The 20,787-nt window shown below is 40.3% G+C and overlaps 1 protein-coding gene across 1 annotated transcript in view; it reads left to right on the plus strand.

Moving 5' to 3' along the window:
* The window catches only part of LOC126260508 (PHD finger protein rhinoceros), a 244,715-nt gene that overhangs the window by 137,867 nt on the left and 86,061 nt on the right, over positions 1 to 20,787 (plus strand). The window contains exons 13-14 of the mRNA XM_049957839.1: positions 7,314 to 7,783; positions 13,794 to 13,880. Of these exons, the coding sequence (XP_049813796.1) occupies positions 7,314 to 7,783; positions 13,794 to 13,880 (557 nt within the window). The remainder of the gene's footprint in view (positions 1 to 7,313; positions 7,784 to 13,793; positions 13,881 to 20,787) is intronic.

Raw genomic sequence — 20,787 nt, forward strand, 5'->3', positions numbered from 1 at the left:
GAGCATATAACAAATACAGGAGGAGGAAGATTGGGGGAGGGTGGTGGAGATGCAGAGGGAGACAGGAAAGTGAGAGAAAAGGGACGAGAGGTGGAAACAGAGAAGATATATAGAGATTTAGAGACAGAAAATACCCTGCTCCCAATCTTGCATCACTCGTGTCATTCCCTTGTGACCACCTTGGTGCAAGACCTGTTCCACACACCCTCGCACTGCCCCTACCCTAGCCTAGTGACAGGCATTTCCTGTGCTACAAAAGGAAGGGCCATGTATGAAAGCCACGTGTTACACATCAGCTATGCTGCAGGTACTGTGCAGCATTTTATGTGGGCATGGTAGGCAACTAGTTGTCTAGTCAAATGAAGGGCCACTGCCAAACTGTGACCAACCACAAACTTGACCATCCAGTTGCCGAACATGTTGCACACCACAACTCGGATGACTTCGAAGCTGCTTCACTATGTGTGTCATTTGAATTCGTAAGTTTCTCTGAGCTATGCAGGTGGAAATTGTCCCTCCAACACAGCCTGTGTTTCTTCGCCACACACCCCACTGACGACAGCCAACCAAAATCCCACACAGAACCATATTTAAAACAGTTCCAGTCTCCATTCAACTGTGATTATCCTTCCCTTCCACTTAATCATCCCCTGGTAATGTTTCAAGACTTCTTCTGTTTTATTTTGGCCCTGCCTTCCTTCCCTAAACCGCTCCCCAGTGAACCCAGCATTGCTCCTATAGAACACACAGCTGTCCATGAACTGAAAACCCATTCAGACGTTATCACCCTTCCCATGAAAAAAGGCTCGACCACCGTGGTCATGAATTGCAGTGACTGTCTGAGGTCTCCGCCAACTTTTCAGACACCTGTCTGTACAAACCTTACTGCCATGATCCCCTCCCAGAAGTCCAACAAGACCTCAAGCAGCTCCTCAAGGCCTTAGGTTCGTCCCAAACCTCCTCACACCAATAACTTGCCTATTATCTACTTCCCAAACCCCATAAGTCTCCCTGCTATTTTTCCCATTGTGGCTGGTTACAATGTTACCACAGAACGAACCTATGCCTTTGCTGCACCATACCTCCAAACTGTTGTCCATAACCTCCCATCCTACATACAAGACACCACTCACTTCCTCCATCCCTTTTCCACACTTATTGCCCCATTACCACTAGACTCCTTGTTGGCCACTGTGGATGTGATGTCCTTGTACACCAACATTCCCTATGCCCATGAGCTTAAAGCTGTGGGAATGCTACCTTTTCCTACATCCTCCTGATAAACCAAACATACCACTTCTTTCCTTATTTTCCTGGCCAACCACATTCTGACCCACTGTTATTTTCTTTTGACGGCCAAATCAGTAAACAAAACCATGGTACTGCCATGGGTATTCGCATGGCAGCATCTTGTGTCTACTTATTTATCGACCATCTGGGAGATTCTAAAACCCCACGTCTGGTTCAGATATATTGATGACATTTTCATGATCTAGACTCATGGCAAGGACAATCTTTGTTCTTTCCTCCATAACCTTGACATCTACTCCCAAATCAGCTTCACCTTGTCCTTTTCAACTCAGCACGATGCTAATTTCCATCTCTCAGATGGCTTGACAAAAATGTCTATTCATATCAAATGCACCAACCACCAATAATATCACCACTTTGACAGCTGTCACATTTTCCTTGTCCAAAAGTCCCTTACTTGCAGCCTCCCCACCCGCAGATGCTGTATCTGCAGTTGTTGAAATATACCAGTAACCTACCGGAGCCTTTGTTGACAAAGAATATATTGTCCATCTCATCCATAAACAGATCTTCTGTGCCATCGCCTCCACTGAAACCAATAAACCTGTTAACTATCAGCTGGCCAGCACTCCTCAGACCACCTAGTATTGTCCTGGCCTTGAAACACCCAACCAACCACATCCTTCAGCTACCTTTAGTCATGCCCTGAGATGAGGGACATCCAAACCATGTCACACAAAGTAATGTTTCACTGCCCAGCCAGCCTACAGAATATCCTTGTCCATTCGTATTCCAGTCCTGGTCCCTGACTTGCTCACCTTGGGTCTATTCCCTTGTGGATGACCCTGATACAAAACCTGTCTCATACACCCACTCACCATGTCCTACCGCAATCCAATTACAGGCATTTCCTATCCTGTAGAAGCCAGGACCATTTGTGAAAGCAGCCACGTTTTATATCTGTTGTACAGCGTTCTATGTGGATGTGAGAAGTAACCAACCATTTACTCGCATGAATGGCCAACGCCAAACTGTTAACCTGTTTCCCACTGTCTCGCCTTACCTTTTCCTTTTTCTCTTCTGTCATTGTCCATACTTTTTCTCCATCCATGTCATGTACTGTCTTCTCCCTCTGCTCTTCCCCTTCCCCCTCCTCCACCCACCCCACCCCCTCTTTCTGTATCTCTTAATCTTTTACATGCTATACCTCTCAAAACTCCTTATGTAATGTTCTGCAACCACTGAGTCATCTGGCTTTCTCAATTCTGCCTTGCACTACCCTATTATGCCTTCTTTGCCTCGTACATCCTTTCCTATCCCTTCCCCTCATCCAGTCCCACCTCCCACACATACATAATCCCAGGCAACCACTCTCAGTAATTGATAATCAGTAATTGATGTTGCCACAGTAGAGTGTGTTTGGGAGTCTTTGTGCCTGTGTGTGTGAATGTGTGAACTTTCTACTAGAAAAAGAGCCAGAGTTTGAAAGCTAACAAACACTGTTTTCTGTTAAATGTGTGTGTGCAACTCTCATCAGTCTGCTGTAGGTTACTTTCCGTTATTTTATGTGTTATCCCACCTAGGAATTTCGATTTTGTTATATGAAATTATTGAACAGTATTCTTCGCATCATTCTGCTACAGAACCCTTGATTGAGCTTAAATGCAGTGAGTTTCCTAGTAAGAGAATAGTTTCTCTTCGCAACTCAACATTGATTTGGAAAGCATTGCATGTGCAATATACTGCTCACCCATTTCACCCACACAATTTTGTGAAACATGGATCAAAGTCAGGAGAACCCCTGGGTACTGTGATAGCACATAGATCATCTGTCAAAAAGGGTGGACAGCAATCTGAGACTATTTACTGATGATGCCATTGTTTATTTTGAAGTGTCATCATTGAATAACAGTACATATAGTCAAGAAGACTTTAAAAGAAGTTCCATTTAGTGCAGCCAATGGCTTCTTGCTTTAAATGTGGATAGATGAAAGTTGACATGTTTGGGTAGGTGAGACATTACTGTAATGTTCAAATATAGTGCTAATGGTATGCTGTTAGGCTCAGAGACATTGATTAAATATCTAAGCATAATGTTGCGAAATATCTGGAAATGAAACTAGTATATTAGAAGAGTTGTAGTATTATGAAAAGGATGCAAATATTTTAATACATTATTCTACAAGTAAAACTAAGGAAAAAAGTTCATATAAACATAGGTCCGAAATGTTTATTTATGGAGTTACGGCTAATAAAAGATTGGCAAGAAATTAGCAACTTCGCTAATATGAAGTAATTGCAAAACTATGAGGTTAAAATAAAGCATGGTTTCCATTTATTTTGTTGTTACTGATGTGAATCTAATGAAATATGTCTTAGATGTGTATCTGCAGTAGTTTTCTAGAACATCCAGAGAAGCAAAGAAGCAATTTCGTAAAATGTTTAATTTATTAACTACTTGGCCCTATTTGTTAATTCCAGACAATTCCACAAAGTTTTCAACAGAAGTTGTAGAGAATTTAATTTTGGAAAAATGATGGTAATAACGTTAACTGAAACTGTATGAGTGTTTAATATAATCTGCTTTTATTAATACCAAAGCACACAAGAATTCATGTTAAACTGGAAAAAACAAAGCTCAGTGTTAAGGAAGTTGTACAGTATATATACAATTTCACAATACATTCACAGTGAATGTTCAAAAATGTCTCCACCAAGTTCAGTGCATTTAGTTGCTTGTGTATGAACAGATTTTTTTGCTCATTTCAGGGGATGGTTGTTAATTTTGTCTAATGCATTCATAAGGCAAGCAAGTAATGCCTCACATGTACTGACTTTGTCCTCATAAACTATGTCTTTCATCCATCCCCATACACAAAAGTCCATTGGTGTTAAATTGGGCGCTCTGGGTTGCCACAGACATGTAGCACCGCGATCAATCCATTTCTGGAGAAAATGTTCATTTAAATATGTAGTAACGGTGTTGATGAAATATGGAGGTGCGCCGTCATGTTGAAAATACATTTGCAATTGCGCAGCAAGTGGAATATCTTAGAGCAAGCAGGGCATATCTTCTTGAAGGTATTGTATGTATGTCTCGGCAGTGCCAGTTAGATGTCCTGGGAAAATGAATGGTCCAGTAAATTGTGTGTCGATTATACCACACCACCCATTTACGCTAAATCGCTAATGGAAATTGCATTGCGCTGTTGCATGTGGGTTTGCTTCAGACCATATGTGCTCGTTATGTAAATTGTTTACATCATCTCGAGTAAACTGTGCCTCATCAGTAAATAAAATGTATTTGTGTAACTACCGATTAGTATCTAACCAGTTGCACAACTCCAAGCGAAGGGCAGGATCTCCCAGGTGTAAATGATGCAATTTTTGCTTATGGCAAGGATACAGATTATTATACTTCAGTGCACGCCATACCTTACAGACATGTCGTGTACTGGTACCCGGGCTACGTTGAACAGCATCCATAATATCCTCATCATCGTCTTCATGTATTGAGTGCTCGTACTGATTATGAACAGTAGGTAGAGAACCTGTCTCACGTAACATTCGAAATACTCCACTAATGGTTTATGCGTTCGGAATCCTCTGAGTTGGATAACGTACGCGATATTCGTTAACTGTAGCCGTAGCATTACCATCACATTTGCCATAAATAAACACCATATCAGCATATTGCTCTGTTGTAAATTTGAAAGGCATCCCTGTTTCATAAATAATCTACAAACTACAACAGTTACTATGTGATTTCACTTAAATACACTGTTGTTATTATATTCTTTCACTGAACAATACAGAAAAATAACTCATTTCAAGGTTAGGAAATGACTGAAGCAACTCACTAACGGTTGCCAACAATGACATAAACATTTCTACACTCTTTATGGAAAGTAAACAAATTTACTTGTCTAATAATCTTTGCTTCTCAGGATGTTCTGTAAAACTATTCAGATAAATGTGTGGGGCATGTTCTGTTGGATTCTCCAGACCAAAAACAATAAAATAAATGAAAATCATGCTTTACTTTAACCTCGTACAGTTTTGTGATGGCTTCATATTAGTGAAGTTGCTAAATTTCAGCCAAAATCTTTTACTAGCCAATACTCCATAACTAAACATTTGCGGACCTTTGTTTATATGAACATTTTCTTTAGTTTTACTTGTATAATAACATATTAAAATATTCGCATATCTTCATGAATCAGCCTGTATAGCAGAGATGTGAAGTTACGGATAAGCACAACAAGACTGTCAGACAAGTAAGCTTTCGGCCAACAAGGCCTTCATTGGAATTAGACAACATAAACACACACTCTCATGCAAATGCGACACACACACACGACCACAGTCTCTGGCTGCTGTGGCCAGAGACATTCTGGCATCGGCAGACAGAGACTGTGGTCATGTGTGTGTGAGTTGCGTTTGCATGAGTGTGGGTGTGTGTGGGTGTATGTTGTTTAATTCCGATGAAGTCAGTTTTAGCCAAAAGCTTACTTGTTTGACAGTCTTTTTGTTGTGCCTATCTGTGAGTCAACATCTCTGCTATATGGTGAGTAGCAATTTATCCTATTCATAACATTGTCATTATTCCATACTGGATTTTCCATTGTTAGATGAGTTGTAGGAAGATTTTATGGGAGAATTCTGGGGAAATATAGTACACATATGAAAGTGATCATGTGCAAACCAATTGCGCAGCCCATTCTTGAGTACTCTTAAGTGCTTGGAATGGGGCTCTTACCAGATTGTACTAAAGGGAGACATAAAAGCAATTCAAAGACGTGCTGCTAGAGAGATGTGTTGTCCAGTTGTTTGGTCAGTGTGAGAATAGTACAAATATACTCTTTGAACTTAGATGGGACTGTTGGAGGGGGAGAGACCATTTTTATGTGGAATGCTGCTGAGGAAATTTAGCAAACCACAATGTGGAACTAATTGCAGAATGATCATACTAATTCTAACATTTATTTCAACTAACAACTATAAGGACAAAATTAGGGAGATTTGGGCTCATACAGGGGAATAGAGACAATCGTTTTTCCCTCATTCTATTTGCAGATGTAACAAGAGATGAAATAATTAGCATTGGTACAAAGTACCATCTGTCATAACACTGTGCAACGGCTTGCAGAATGTGTATGTTGATGAAAATGAGAAAATTAATTAAGAAAGGAATATCAGCAGATGGTAATAGAAGGAGAATATTTAACAGTATTATGTTGCTACTCACCCTATAGCAGAGATGCTGAGTCGTAGATGGGCACAACAAAAAGACGCACGAATAAATCTTTCCGCCAGTAAGGCCTAATATTTGAACAGACGGAGGTAGAAGGAACTGACACAAACAAAACTCTTAAAGTTAAAAATTAAAAACTGGTTCTCCTACCAGTAAAGATTCTCTCTCTTTTTGTTGACAACTTGTTCTGACTCAACCAGTGCAAAATGCTGAACACTACTCCAATGTGAGGTGACCGCAATGAAATTCAATCAGGTCATGGTAGTTTACAGTTTACACCAGATGGATTCATGACCACTTACGTCGTAAAGGAGATGGGCTGTTCACATTGGGTGATCACATACATTACCTGATCTGTTTTGTTGTAACACAAAACATGTCCCGTTCACACACACATTTTGCCACCACCATATAATAAGTTGCTGTTTCATATGGCATCAACATTGGTTGTCACCTTCAGTGCTTCTGCTGGTTCCCTTCACAGTTTTACATGTATGTAACATTATAGGCTGTTTTTTAAATTATATTATTAAGTTTCTTCCCTTCTACTTTGTCCCATAGATTTCAAATACTTTAGCATATTTTCATTCTGAATAATATTGAAGTTTTACCTTCCTTGACACACACACACACACACACACACACACACACACACACACAGTGTACTATTATAGTCATATATACACTATGATGATTCAGACTTTAATACAACATAGTCAAATGTTCCCTTAAATCCTGACATGGTGCCTTTTTCCCTTTGATATTTTGATATATTTCATAAAAATGAACGTATGTTTTATTTTGACAGGTCCGTAATCTCTGCTACATGGTAAGTCGACGGGAGAAACTGTCAAGATCATTTTTTCGCATGCGTGAACAGACATTTCACAAGCAAGTTGCTGTTCTGAGTGATCCTTCATGCACTCTGAAGACAAAAGAGATGGCAGCAGTCCTGGAAGCAAACCATGCGCCCTCAATTTATGACCGTTTGTACTCGCATCTCCCATCATCTTCTGCTACTGTATCAAACAGAAGCAGCACATCAGGTGGCTTACATTTGTCTGAGGGACCAGCAGCTTGTGCTGATTTTGAAGTTCTTCTGGCAAGAATTGCAGGCAATGCATCACCACCACCACCAGAACGCCCACCAGATGTTAATGGTCTACTAGTGAAGAAGACAACACCAACACAGTCTTCTGAAAACCCATACAAGCGGCTGTACTTCTTTAATGGTGCCCAGAGGCGACGTGCTGGAAGTGGTCCATACGGTGCCTCAAGGTGAGGTGTTGCTTTTATTTCTGTTGTAACTTATAAATAAAAAATGTACTTTTGAATAATTTCAAAGTTTTAAAAATTGAATTTTCCACAGTCATGATAAAGAAGGGTTTAAGCAAAATTCAGTCCCCCTCCCCCATTTTTATTGTGCATAGGGAAATTTGTATCCAAAACTTCTTCCATGTTTCGTATTCTTTTTCAGAATGCATGTAGTAGATTGCAAATTGAACTAATTAATTACATGAATTTGATGATGAATTTTGTTTTGAAATCACCAAGAAAAGTGGGAAATTTAGACTTGGCTCCTACTATAACACTCCTTAAGTAATGGTTGTGGAATGCAAGTAACTTATATTATAATTTGTCCCCTTAGGGGTTAATGTACTACATAGCAATGTTTGGAAAATGTTTCTTGGCACTTGTGTGTATTTTGTTTTTCTTGTCTTTGTGAATGAATCTGTTCCTTCTGATTTCAGCATCTTTACATAATGTGGACAACCTGATGTAGGCTATATTTGTTTCTCCAGCCTTTACCATCAGATTGGTTGCTTGACAGACTAGGTGTCTTATTTGTTTGGGCTGGTCAGAAAGCAGCAGTCGACTTGATAGTGCGAGGCAGTAGACAATGACTAGCAGATGTTCCCCAGAGATTGTGTTCAAAACTTTTCCATGGTAAAAGAAATGAGATACATATGAAAAATTTGTGTGTGTGTGTGTGTGTGTGTGAGAGAGAGAGAGAGAGAGAGAGAGAGAGAGAGAGAATTTAAAAAGGGATCTCTTATCTTGACGCTTTCTGGACAAAAAATGCAGACGTTCATGTAGCATTCTTGGAGTGAGTCATCTGCAAATTTATTGGAGTTCTGAAGCTGTCATTATCATTTCCAACCTTTGACCGTCATTAATTTTTCATTAACCTATCTACATTGTTTTGATAACATTTAGAGCTGTGGGGCATGTTTTATTTTTCTAATGTGGGCCATGGTTCCACCAAAATAATCTAATATTGATAAGGTATATTGTTGAAATTTTGGTACTCACTGATTTCATGCTTACTTTATGAAGTTTTCAATATACTTCCATTATAGAATCATAATAATGTCCCTACATTATTATGATTCTGTAAAGTAAACCCACAGAAAATTACACTATCTCCACTTTGAAATTACACCTGTTGTAAATTTCAGTTCTTTCTTTTTTCTTATGATGGATGCACAAGTTCCAAGAGAAATCCAGCAACTTCTCTGTATTTCAGATCACTTTCCTGTAACAAAACCTTTATGACTCTTATTTTATCCACAAGTAATGAGATATTTGGTGTCTGGTTACTAGCTTCTCCAGTATTTGGCCTGTCTTTGGTGTTGAGTTGTTAAAATTGATTCTTTTTGCAGTTTTTACTTGTATCCTTGTCACCATTGTAAAAAGTTGTTCACAATAAAATAATGGCCCTTACATATAGGTAGACATTATGTCAGCCACACTTCTGTGTAAATTGGAAAACTTGTACTTGTATATGATATTACACCTGGATCAGAATAACAAAGTGATTGACGTCAAGCTGTTTACAGTACTACTTCCATGGTAACAGCCAGTCAGAGGACATGGTTGGTCATGCCATCTGTTCCATTAACCATCTCAAATTTCTCTACTACAGCTGCTATAGATAGTTACAGACGACCCATTCGCCCACTAACTTAACAGTTGTGATCTGCTTTGTTATGTGCCTTTATTTCTCTGTGCGATGAGCATATTTTGCACTGCAGGATATCGGAAACTTGCAGCAGAAGTGTGCAAGAAAGTGTGGTTGCAAAACAGAATGTTCAGCAGTCTCCTCACTTTTTGCATGCTCAGCCACATAATTTTGGGTGCTCGGTGTAAGAGGAGAGACACAGCGATGCAACGCTGTTGCCTCTAATAAAGGTAGTCAAAAGAAGTGCAGACTGTTTGATGATTTATAAAAACACTGTCATGAAAGTTTGCAAAGAAAAATACTGTGCAGAACAGGAAGGACATGTCCATCTAAACTGTGGACATGGAAACAAAGAGGACAGACTGAGTAACCAACTTGGACTCATTCCTGTAAGATTATGTGTGTTGCCACATACACATACGCCTACACTGTGTGTGCCTCTTTGTGAAGCAGAATTATTCACTGTCAGCAAGATTTCTTTGTTAATCCTTGTCCGAACCTTCGGTTTCGGCTAGAAAAAAATTTCTGGATGCAAAATTGTAGTGGAGAGAGGTGATTGTTCCATGTTGTTGTCAACATTTAAGGGTCATTATTAAAATGCTGTTTGATGACATTGAGTGGTTCAATGAAACATAAATAAATGCCGGTCATTACATCAAAAAAGACAGGACCGATTATAGTATATGTGGATGTAGTGCTGTTCCCATGGGAAAGGGTGCAAGAATTGCTGTTTTGCATGCTGGAGTTTAATTTGGTTTAGTGCAGGCCTGTCTCCCAGTTTACAATTTGAGGGAACCAAGCGATTACAATGAAGTGGATCACAGTAATTTTCTGAAGTTGTTCAAAGGAAACAATTGGAAAACTTAAATGAGCTGTCTCTCATTGTGGTGGGTCATACCCAATTCCATTCAGTTTCCAAACGTAAAGTTCCATTGATGGCAGCAAGAAAAGTAGACATTGTTGAATGCTTGAAACACCACATTGTGTAAGTTCAGGAAGATCTATGCATGGTAGGCTCATGAACCAGTGAAATGAAATAAGTCACAGTTTCAACAATATGTTGTTGAGACAGCTAAAGAATACGGTCACATGGTTCTTAGGCTCCCACCTTACCACGTCAGTGCCATCGAAATGATTTGGGTGCAGACAAACATTAAGTGACAACTAATAACAAAAGTTTCACTGTGGTAGAAATTCAAAAACTGTAGAAGAAACAGTATGTTTGTTGAAGAATCATGGAAAAGTGAAGTGAGTGTAGAAAGTAATATCAAAAATATAATTACGTCATTGGGAAATTCCAGTGACTCTTACACAGAGCAGAACACAGATAACAACAGTTTAGGAAGAAAGTGACTGTGAACTAAGTGGCATTTATCATTTGGCATAATTCTTCTTTCTTCAATGTTTGTGTTTCACATGTTGAGTGAATGGCATCTACCACATTTCCATAGCAAATCTTGTCTCTTTATTAAGGGGTACCCCTCTAAGCAAGTATGACCTACTTTATGCACACTGCAGTTATTGGTAAGTTCTTAAGCAGTTTGTATTTTTTTAATGTTGTTAGTTAATTTATTTTTTAAAAAAGGGTCGTGTGACTAGGGCCTCCCATCAGGTAGACCATTCACTGGGTGCACGTCTTTCGATTTGCCGCCACTTCAACGACTTGCACGTCAAAGTTAATTTATTTACATTAGGTATTCAGATTAATTTTAGCATCCCTTTTATATTGAATACACCAACTGAATGTGAATCATTTTGATTATTATAAAAGACAGTCCATGTCCTTTTTGTTTTGTTGAGATATGCAAATAATAGGAACACACACTGTGGAAAGTGGGTAATGGGGAGAGTGGGGGTAGTCATGCCAGGAGGATAAAGTTGATCATCAATATTCCTTTACTGTCACAAAAAACAGTTGTCATCACTTTTCAGGAATAGGTGAACAAGAGTGGCACCGTTCATGTGATTGATGTTTTGTTTTGGGCGTGAAATGAAATACCCATGTTTCGTCACCCTTAACAATTGATTCCAACAGTTCCTCCCTCACTGGTGGGCACAGTCGACATGTTATTGCTTGTGGTGTTGTGTAAGCATTCGCGAGACCCACCATTTGCACACCTTGTGATACACCAAGTTTTCAGTCAAATTTTCCTCACGTGAGCTAGCAGAAATCTCAGGAACCCAAAGAGTCAGTTCACATATAGTGATTTTTCGATCTTTGAGCAGTAGTTGCTCAAACTATCAACAATCTTGTCTGAAACGGACACTCTTCTGCTCCAGTTTTCATTGTTAATGTCTGTGTGATCAGGAGTGAGCTCCCTACACCATTTGTGGACATGTTGAACGGGCATACACTTTTTGCCTTAAACTTCACATAATTTGTGATGAATGTCAATAGGCAGAACCCCTTTTGCATTTAAAAACTGGGTAACTGCACTGATTTCACGCTTGGCAGTAGTGGCTCCTTCCAAAAGTCGTCAGTACTGCTACCTTCACTATGAAGTCCAAGGTGTTATATCCCAACTGCACAAAGTGGCCATCTATGCCTGGAATGACAATGGAGCATTATGGATAAAGTATTGCCACATCTCAGATGTACTGATAATTAAAAGATGTGCATGTAAGAAAACAGGGCAGCCTAGTCGGCAGCTTACCTGTGTCTGCTTGGCAGGTGAGTTGCAGGTGCTCAAGTGTGCTGTACCTGACGGGGCAAATTTGGAACAGCATGACATACAACATTCAAAATTCAATTAAGAATTGGGACAAATTACCCAGCACAAGGAGTAATCTACCTTAGCTGTAATAAGCAAAGATAATGAAGTCAAAATGTTAAGTACTGGAATAAAATGCTGTGGCAACAGACAACTGTGCTTATGTCACATTTGACATATTCCTTCTTACCATAAAGGAGTGCTTTAAAATGTTTAAGAATTTTGAATTAAAAATAAAACTGATAAAGACACATTGAGAGGAGTGACAGAATTCTGCTATTCAGGAAGAAAGATTTCACAACATAGCTGAAGCAAGGGGGTCACCACAAAGAGATAGGTGCAATGCAACCGGTAGGGAGGGAGAGAGTAGCTAGATAAAATTGGCACATTGGTGCTACAGCAGAAGGATGTCATAAATTAAGTAGGCCGAGGCAGTGGGAAAAAGGAAATGGGGAAAGAAGTCCATGGTAATCATCCCCAAGAGAAATGATAGATTACAAGAGCATTTATCAACTAATCCAGAAATAATTAAATTGGCATTGGAAAGAGTAGCATAAGGACACAGTATGTGGACAGCTTAAGTTTAGAATGTATAAAGCAGTGTTTATCTAGGATGTTGTGTATAGTTAGAGGTTCGACAATGATAAGTTTACACAAATAGGAAGAGGTGAAGGGTGTAATCAGACAAGTAAAGACAATGAGGACTAGTGACAATAAGTCTACCATTTCTGCTATTCAGTGTCCCCTGAATCCATTGTGTCCTTCTCCATCTCATCCTGTTGTTACCCTGCTAGAATTAAATTCTTGTCTTTATATTAAACATATATGACATACACAGTGCAAATTTTCATACTCTTGCCCATTTCAGTGTGATCTTTGCTTTTGAGGTAAGTATTTTTACTTTTAGCAGCTCTCATGTATTAGATCTAACATTATCTTTACTACACCGCTTTAACTTACCCATTGTACTTTTCATCTGTCATTGACTCATAACTAATTGCCCTTTGTTTTATTTAATTAGCAATCAGCAACTATTTTGTATCAAATGAATATTCAGGCATGAGAATATACATCATATTTATAACAGTTCTCCAAATGTAGTTGATGAGAGCAAGCTCTTCCACTAAATAATTGTGTGTTATTTACTTTGCGCTTCTCAGCAAATTCTATTTGAAACTAAAATAAGAAGGATATCTGAGGACATGCAACAACTCACAACAGATGAGTGCCTGTGTCATCACCATTAAAAGGTCTGAAAGTCACACTATCTTTTGAGCTTTCACTTCTTTCACTGTAATGTGTGCTCTCTCCATCCCCTCCCTGCCCCCCCCCCCCCAACACACACACACACACACACACACACACACACACACACTTAGAAATCTTCTACCCTCGCCAGTGCCATCTGTGATCCAACTGCAAGTGAATGGTTCATTTCCCCGGAGTTTACTTATTGTTTCCATCTTGAGATTTCCACCTCTTGTATTATTTAAAATTGATAAATGTTGCACTTAAAAACAAGTGGATAAAATAATAGTGTTTCCGTATTATAATGACAAATATTACACTTCTTGATTTAATTTAATTAATTAATTTATTTATTTATTTTTTTCAGTGGCAGTGAAACAGAAGCGAAGGTGTCAGCATCTCGGCGGGCGAGTGGTGCCTCCAGTACTGAAGATGACGACAGGCAACGCCATAGGTATGCCAGATCTGCAAAACATAATCGTGTGTGCCTGTGTGAAGAGCGAACAAACCGTTATACGGATGGGAAGGATGTTAGCTTATTAGCAAACTTTGAAACAGGTTTGGTACTTAAATTTCTATAAATGAAGCACATTAATGTTTAAAATCTGTGTTACTTGTTACACTACTAGTCGAACTGTGTCATTTTGGTTCTTACTGAGTGATCACAGCAAAGACTTGGTGTTTAGTGCACTTACACTCTATTGGATCTTTACCCTTTAGAATGGATTATTCGATTCTTCTACAAACTGTTGATAGTACGCCCATGCTTCATGACATACCTCCCTCATATAAACTAGATCTGATTTTTAAATGTTGACTAAAGATTTTTTATGTTTTACAACTAATTACATTGCTTTCCCCTTCCTATGCCTGTTCGATATGTGGCTTCACAAACAGTTATCATAGCAGACAATAAATAGGCACCCAGAATAGGTGACAATTGTCTGACATACATTTTCTGTTTTATGAGAAGGCATATAGCACTCTGTAGGATGTTAACTACACACAGGGCACTCTGAAATGAGCAACATAAAGAGGTTTTATGGTGTTATGGTACGGCCTTCCAAGTTTTGAAGACATCACTATATTGTACACAATCAACCATTTAGTGTTTTTTGTTTACTGTATTGTTCAATGTAATATAAAGCCAAGTTTGGTCGTTATATTAAAGTCAGTGCTGTTAAAACAGAGAAGGCTTCAGTTCTACCAACACAAAAACATAGATATTGTGACAGGATTAAGTGTTCCAAGAAATATAATAATAATAATAATAATAATAATAATGACAGGAAGATTAGATTGTGTAGTGCTACTAGCACTTACTAGTAGTTTTATTAACACGAAATTACAGAAGGGAAAGAATCAGTTGTCATAGGTGGCTTGTCAATATACAGCAAGCAGAGAACAGAATAAGCATAAAATAAATAAGTTACAAGTCCAAGCAGTAAGTAATAAACATTAACACAGTGCTCTAAGCACCAGACACAAACTTGGCGGTTGATACCATTCATTTGTCACCACATAGTCACTCAAGTTGCACCACAACTGCATCACTGGGGAGCCCGAACGAAGATAGTACATGTGACCCTAGCCATAGCAGTCGACATGTGTAGCAGTCGCTGCACGAGCCCCCTTGATGAAAGCAAATCATAGCATGAAACTTATTCTCTGAACCAGGTCGGGAGCTGGGAAGTGGGCATGTCGTCCAGAACAGGTGGTGCATGTAGGTTCTGTGTTGACATGTTGTGGTGCCAGGATTGGAAGATGGGATCTCGTATCTGCCATGTGTGCAGCTATTGACCACAAGGTGGGTGATGCCTCTTTGAAAATGTAAACGGGCTTCACACTACTATGAGACACGATGGTCTGTTTTCCGTTCATAATCATGACCGTCATTTGTGTGTGTGTGTGCGTGTGCGTGTGGATGGTTTACATGTTCCCGTAACTTGTGAAGGAACTCCAGTTCATCGTCTATTTCGGACAGTAGGCTGATATCAGTTAACTCCCCTGGAGAACACAAACTCTTGGCATAAACCAATTCTGCTGCTTAGGCCTCTAATTCTGGTTTGTACACATGCCTCATAGACCCAGCAGGACTATGGGCAGTGCACGTGTCCAAGACATTCCACATTAGCGCAGCCTTCAGCATCCGATGCCAACGTTTCACCATGCCATTGCTGGCCGGATGATAACTGGTCATCTTTGGATGGATATAGCCACAGAACTTCATCAACTGCGTCAACAAGTTTGTCTCGAACTGTTGGCCCCGGTCAGTAGCAATATGGAGTGGACAGCCAAACCTCGCTAGCCACATCATTGGGAAAGCAGTGGCTAGTGTTTCTCTGTGGATGATGCCTGGAGGTACTGCCTCAGGTCATCACATATATCTATCAGTCATTGTGAATATTTAATGTTGGCCGTCCGACAGAGAAAGTTGTCCCACCAAATCAAGATAAATGTGGGTGAAGCATAAAGAAACATCTGGAGATTCTTTGATCAGGGAATGATGTGGTGAGTGATTTTGTGACGCTGGCAAGCTCTCTTCCACTCGCGGCAGTTTTTCTATTCCTGGCCACACAAACTGCTGAGATGCTAGCTTGAATGTCGACTGGACTCCAGGATAACAAAGATTATGTAAGACATCAAATACTGGTCTGCAAAATGCAACAGTGACGAAAGGGCACACACTGCCATGTGACACCTCACAATACAGTTTCATGTTCTTAACAGGCACATCAATTGCCGAAATGTTATCATGCAATTTGATGTGCAACTTGGGATCTTCTTGTTGCACCTTGTCAAGTACCATCGTGTGCACAGGTTGTGACATACTGGTAACTCGAGACAGTCCACAACCACATTAGTGATGCCCAGTACACAGTGAATATCCGTAATGAACTGGCTAATGAATTCCAGGTGCCTGAGCTGCTGCAGGGAACAAGTTTTGCTGTTTTTCTCAAAAGGGTATGCTAAGGGCTTGTCGTCAGTGTATATTACGAACTCCCTCGCCTCAATCTCTGGCCAGAAGTATTTGATTGCTTGATATATGGCTGAAAGTTCCTAATCATGTGTGTTCTATCTTTGCTGGGAAGGTGACAGTTTGCACAGAAAATAAGCCAGTGGCTGCCACGCGTTGTCCATCCATCGTTGGAGGGCTGCACCAATGGCTAACTTGACTGGCGTCCACCACTACTGCCAGTGTAGCATCAAGCTTAGAGTGCACCAGCAGTAATACTTGTGCTAGGATTTTTTTTAGTCACTTCAAAACCCACATACATCTCCATGGTCCACTGCACCAGAGAACTGCTGTTAACCATTGGACCAGCTAGTGCTGCATTCGGTGGCGTATATTGTTCTGCAGTTCATGGTAAATAATAATGGTAAAGTTGAGCATTCCTAAGTATCTACATAGCTCCTTTATTGTAGGTGGCTTAGGTAGCTGTAATATGGATTCAGCCTACTCAGTGAGTGGTAATGAGCCTTCTCAAGATATTCGATGATCTGTGAATTCAACTTCAGGTTGTCCAAACACACATTTTGCCATGTTCAATAGCATGCAGTATTCTTTTAAACACTCTAAAACTTCTTTTGGATGTTGGTGATGTTGGTCCTTGGACGATGAATACACTAACACATCATCCAAACAGGCAAAACAGAAGGTCCACTCACAACAAGACAAAGTCGTTGAACCGTGCCAGGTTTGTGCAGCATTCGGTAGTGAGCTAGGAAATCAGCACATATAATTGCTTCAGCCACACCCACTACAGTTAAATCCCATGTGAATTGAACAGTGGAGTCCCAAATTCAACTCTTCATGCCAAATGTCATATGTTGCAATTGCTGAATTATTGGTGGCAGACGAGCTAAACTCAGTGGGCGGTATGCAACAGTGCAGTGACCCTCTGGGCAGGATACTAAGACTGGATCATGTGTCTATTAAATACTTCTGGTCTGCTATCCTGTCAGTAATGAATAGGTGCAGGGACATAGTTGGGCAGTTGGTGGCGCATACAACCAACCGTCGTGTGCATTTGAGTAGGCACAGGGCCTGGTGTAGTTTTTACCCTCCTGCGACGCTGTGACTATGAATGAGCCCGGTCTGTAATCTTTTATGGGCGTTTTCTGCTAGTGGAGCCATGATTGTATCCTGAACATTGGAAGCATAGCGTCGATCGAGCTGATTCACTACCAATGAAAAATTTAGTCGCATAAATTGTAATTCCAGCACGCCAAAAGCAGGCGTCGACCTGGGCAAACCAGAGAACTGGGTTATGGGACCAAAACATTGGAAGGCAAATGAACAGTAAGTAAGGCTGTTTCATCCTGTAAACAGTAGTACTGGGGACCAGTCTTCGCAGTGCTGATCACGTTGGGATCACAATTCACTGGAATATTTGATCATGCAGTGCTAACCATACTTAATAACTGCTCAGTCACACCCTAAGAATAGTCTTGAACAGTTTTATTAACACTAAGTAACAGAAGGGAAAGAATCAGTTGCTAAAAACAACTTCTCATTATACAGCAATCAGATAACAGGATATACATAAAGTAAATGAGTTACAACTCCAAGGAGTAAGTAATAAACATTAACCCAGCACTCCAAGCAGCAGACACAAACATGGCAGTTGATGCCATTCATTTGTCACCACACAGTCACTCAGCTCACACCACAACTGCATCTCTGGATGACACTAATGGAGCCAATGCTCATGACCACAGCAGTTAGCGTGAGTTGCGATTGTTACAACAACAACAACAACAATAATAATAATTTAAACTTACAAATCTGGTAATGTAGATGAAACTACCAATTGTTGACTGTTCACCATTCAGCACTTTTTTTTACCAGGACAGCTGCATAAGCAAAAATTTATTTTAAAAAAAATCAGGAGTAGTGCACATGCATTGAGGTCTATGTAACTTTTTGCGATGACCACAAGCAATTTCTTGCTGAGACATTCGTAAAAAATAAGTCATACAGACTGCTTGTGGATTAGCTTATTAGGAAAGAGGATTAGAAACGTATAATGTTGGTCATATACTTTTATGTTATTTGATGCATTGTAAGAATAAATCATGAGAACTGACTGAACTTTGCGTGCGGGAATCAGTTGTGTCAGTATTCCCTAAAGTGGCATTGGTAGATACAAGAAACAAAAATAAGGAAATTCAATCATTCCCATGCAATTGATTGAAGGGTAGTGCATAGTTTGCCCAAATACACTGCTGGAAAAAAAAGGCAACACCCTCAGGGATAAGGCCATTCGACTGACACGTGGTGTGACAGGATTTTCATCGTTGTAGGAGTATATGATTTTAAAAATTCAGGCCAAACTAAACAAACTTCACAGAAAAGGATGCCCAAATACTCGCAACAGTACACAATGTACCCCCTCCCTCTGGCAGCAAAAGGGGCATGTATTCTTGCATGCAAACAATCATAAAGGTACTGAATGGGTTTCTGCAATGGATTGTCCCAAACATCTTGCACCTTTTGTTGCAATTCAGTAGTGGTTCTTGCAGGCCTTGGACAACAAGTTAAGTTCCCACTTCATCCTGTCCCATATGTGTTCAGTTGGTGAGAGATCTGGCAATCTTGCTGACGAGGGCAGTTGTTGTGTCGCACAAAGAGCAGGTTCCATCACAGCAGCTGTATGTGGATGTGGATTGTCCTGCAGAAAAAAATATATCATTTTCCTGTTGAAGAAATGCAGCAGCATTGGGATAAAAATGTATGCAATGTACTGGGCACTGGTTACTTTATCTTGTGGAAACACCAAATGTAACCATGAGTTCTAACTGATGCCCCCCCCCCCCTCCCCCTGACACACACACACACACACACACACACACACACACACACACACCATGAAGCCTGCAGTGAGACTGTGTCATGGGTGAATGCACTCTGGAATCATTGAAGACAACAGAGCATCATTCTGTCCTCTAGTCCAACTCTTTCACAACACCAGGTCAGACATGTTTTGAGATGTTGTCGTGTCAGTGGCAGCCTGGCCAGAGGTACAAGTTTGCTTAATCCTGCAGGAAGCAGAAAATTCCCAATTGTCCCTCATGACACAGCAAGTGCAACATGTGCCTGGATTTCGTCCTCGGATGATGTTTGGTCCGCCACCACTGCTCGCGCAGTGCATCAATTTTCATGTGCTTATGTATTACACTGATATACAGAACCTGATCTACAGAGAATTTTCCACAGATCACTGTTGAAAGCAGTGGCACAGCACCTGTGCATTGTGCCCAACATGTGCAGCAATCCATCAATGTGTCTATGTAGCTTCCCACAGATGCACAATGTGACCCTGTTCAGATGGCTGAAGCTGTTCAGGAGGAGTACGTACTTGTGGGTGAGGCATGACTATATCCAAAAGTGTTGCAAACAGTGTTTATCTCTGAACTCAGCATGGTTACTACAGAACATAGGATGCACACAGTGGCCCCCTGGCCGCTATCTGATTGCCAATGCCCGTGACAAATAAATCACTGACACTACAACCCCTCAGTACGCACGTGTTATATCCAGGTGTCACTGAACACAGTCCTTGAGGTTGTTGCACCCCCCCTTCCCCTGCCATTGTATTTAGGTGTGTAAGAGAGGGAAAATGATTGGCGGAACTGGCAGAGGGGAATAAGATAATGATGTAAGAGGAAGCTCAAATTCAAAATTCAGGAAATGATAGACCCTACCTTACAACAAAGTTATTGCTCTTACTGTGAGCATCTTGACGGAATACATGAAGGGTGGTCAGCTTAAAAATCTTGCCACCGAAATTTCTTGAACAGCATTTAGTCATGTTAATGCTACACAATGTAAGAGATCACTGCAAATGCATTTCTTGGATTTGCCACTGGTTAACATTGTGCAAGTCCCACAATAATTCATCAACACAACTTCCTGACATCATCATGTGGTGATAGTAGCTGTCATCACTGCAACAAGACATGACTGGAGACTCGCGCATGTTGGTATATAAATTTATCGAGGCCAGAAGCAGGAATTAAAGCATGTGTGGAGAAGTAATCACAGTTGGGATGAAAGTAGCTTTCTTCGTGCCCTTGCTTGTAGCTCTAGTAAAATACGGTGCTGTCACGTTAGTATCACCAGTTGTGTCTTGTAGCAGTGATGACAGCAACTACAACCATCACCCCACGATGAACAGTTGTTTTGATGAAATGTTGTGCGACTTGCACAATTGTAGCAAACCCAAATGGCAGCAAGTGTGTTTGCAACAGACCAGCTGAGAAAACTTGAATTGCTCAATTTCTGTCTGCAGATTGCTTTTCTTTATTTTCAAATAAACAGTTTTGGGCCAGCAGTCCATCTTTGGAGCATTTGTTAC

This window comes from Schistocerca nitens, chromosome 5 (assembly GCF_023898315.1).
Source record: "Schistocerca nitens isolate TAMUIC-IGC-003100 chromosome 5, iqSchNite1.1, whole genome shotgun sequence".
Taxonomy (NCBI): domain Eukaryota; kingdom Metazoa; phylum Arthropoda; class Insecta; order Orthoptera; family Acrididae; genus Schistocerca; species Schistocerca nitens.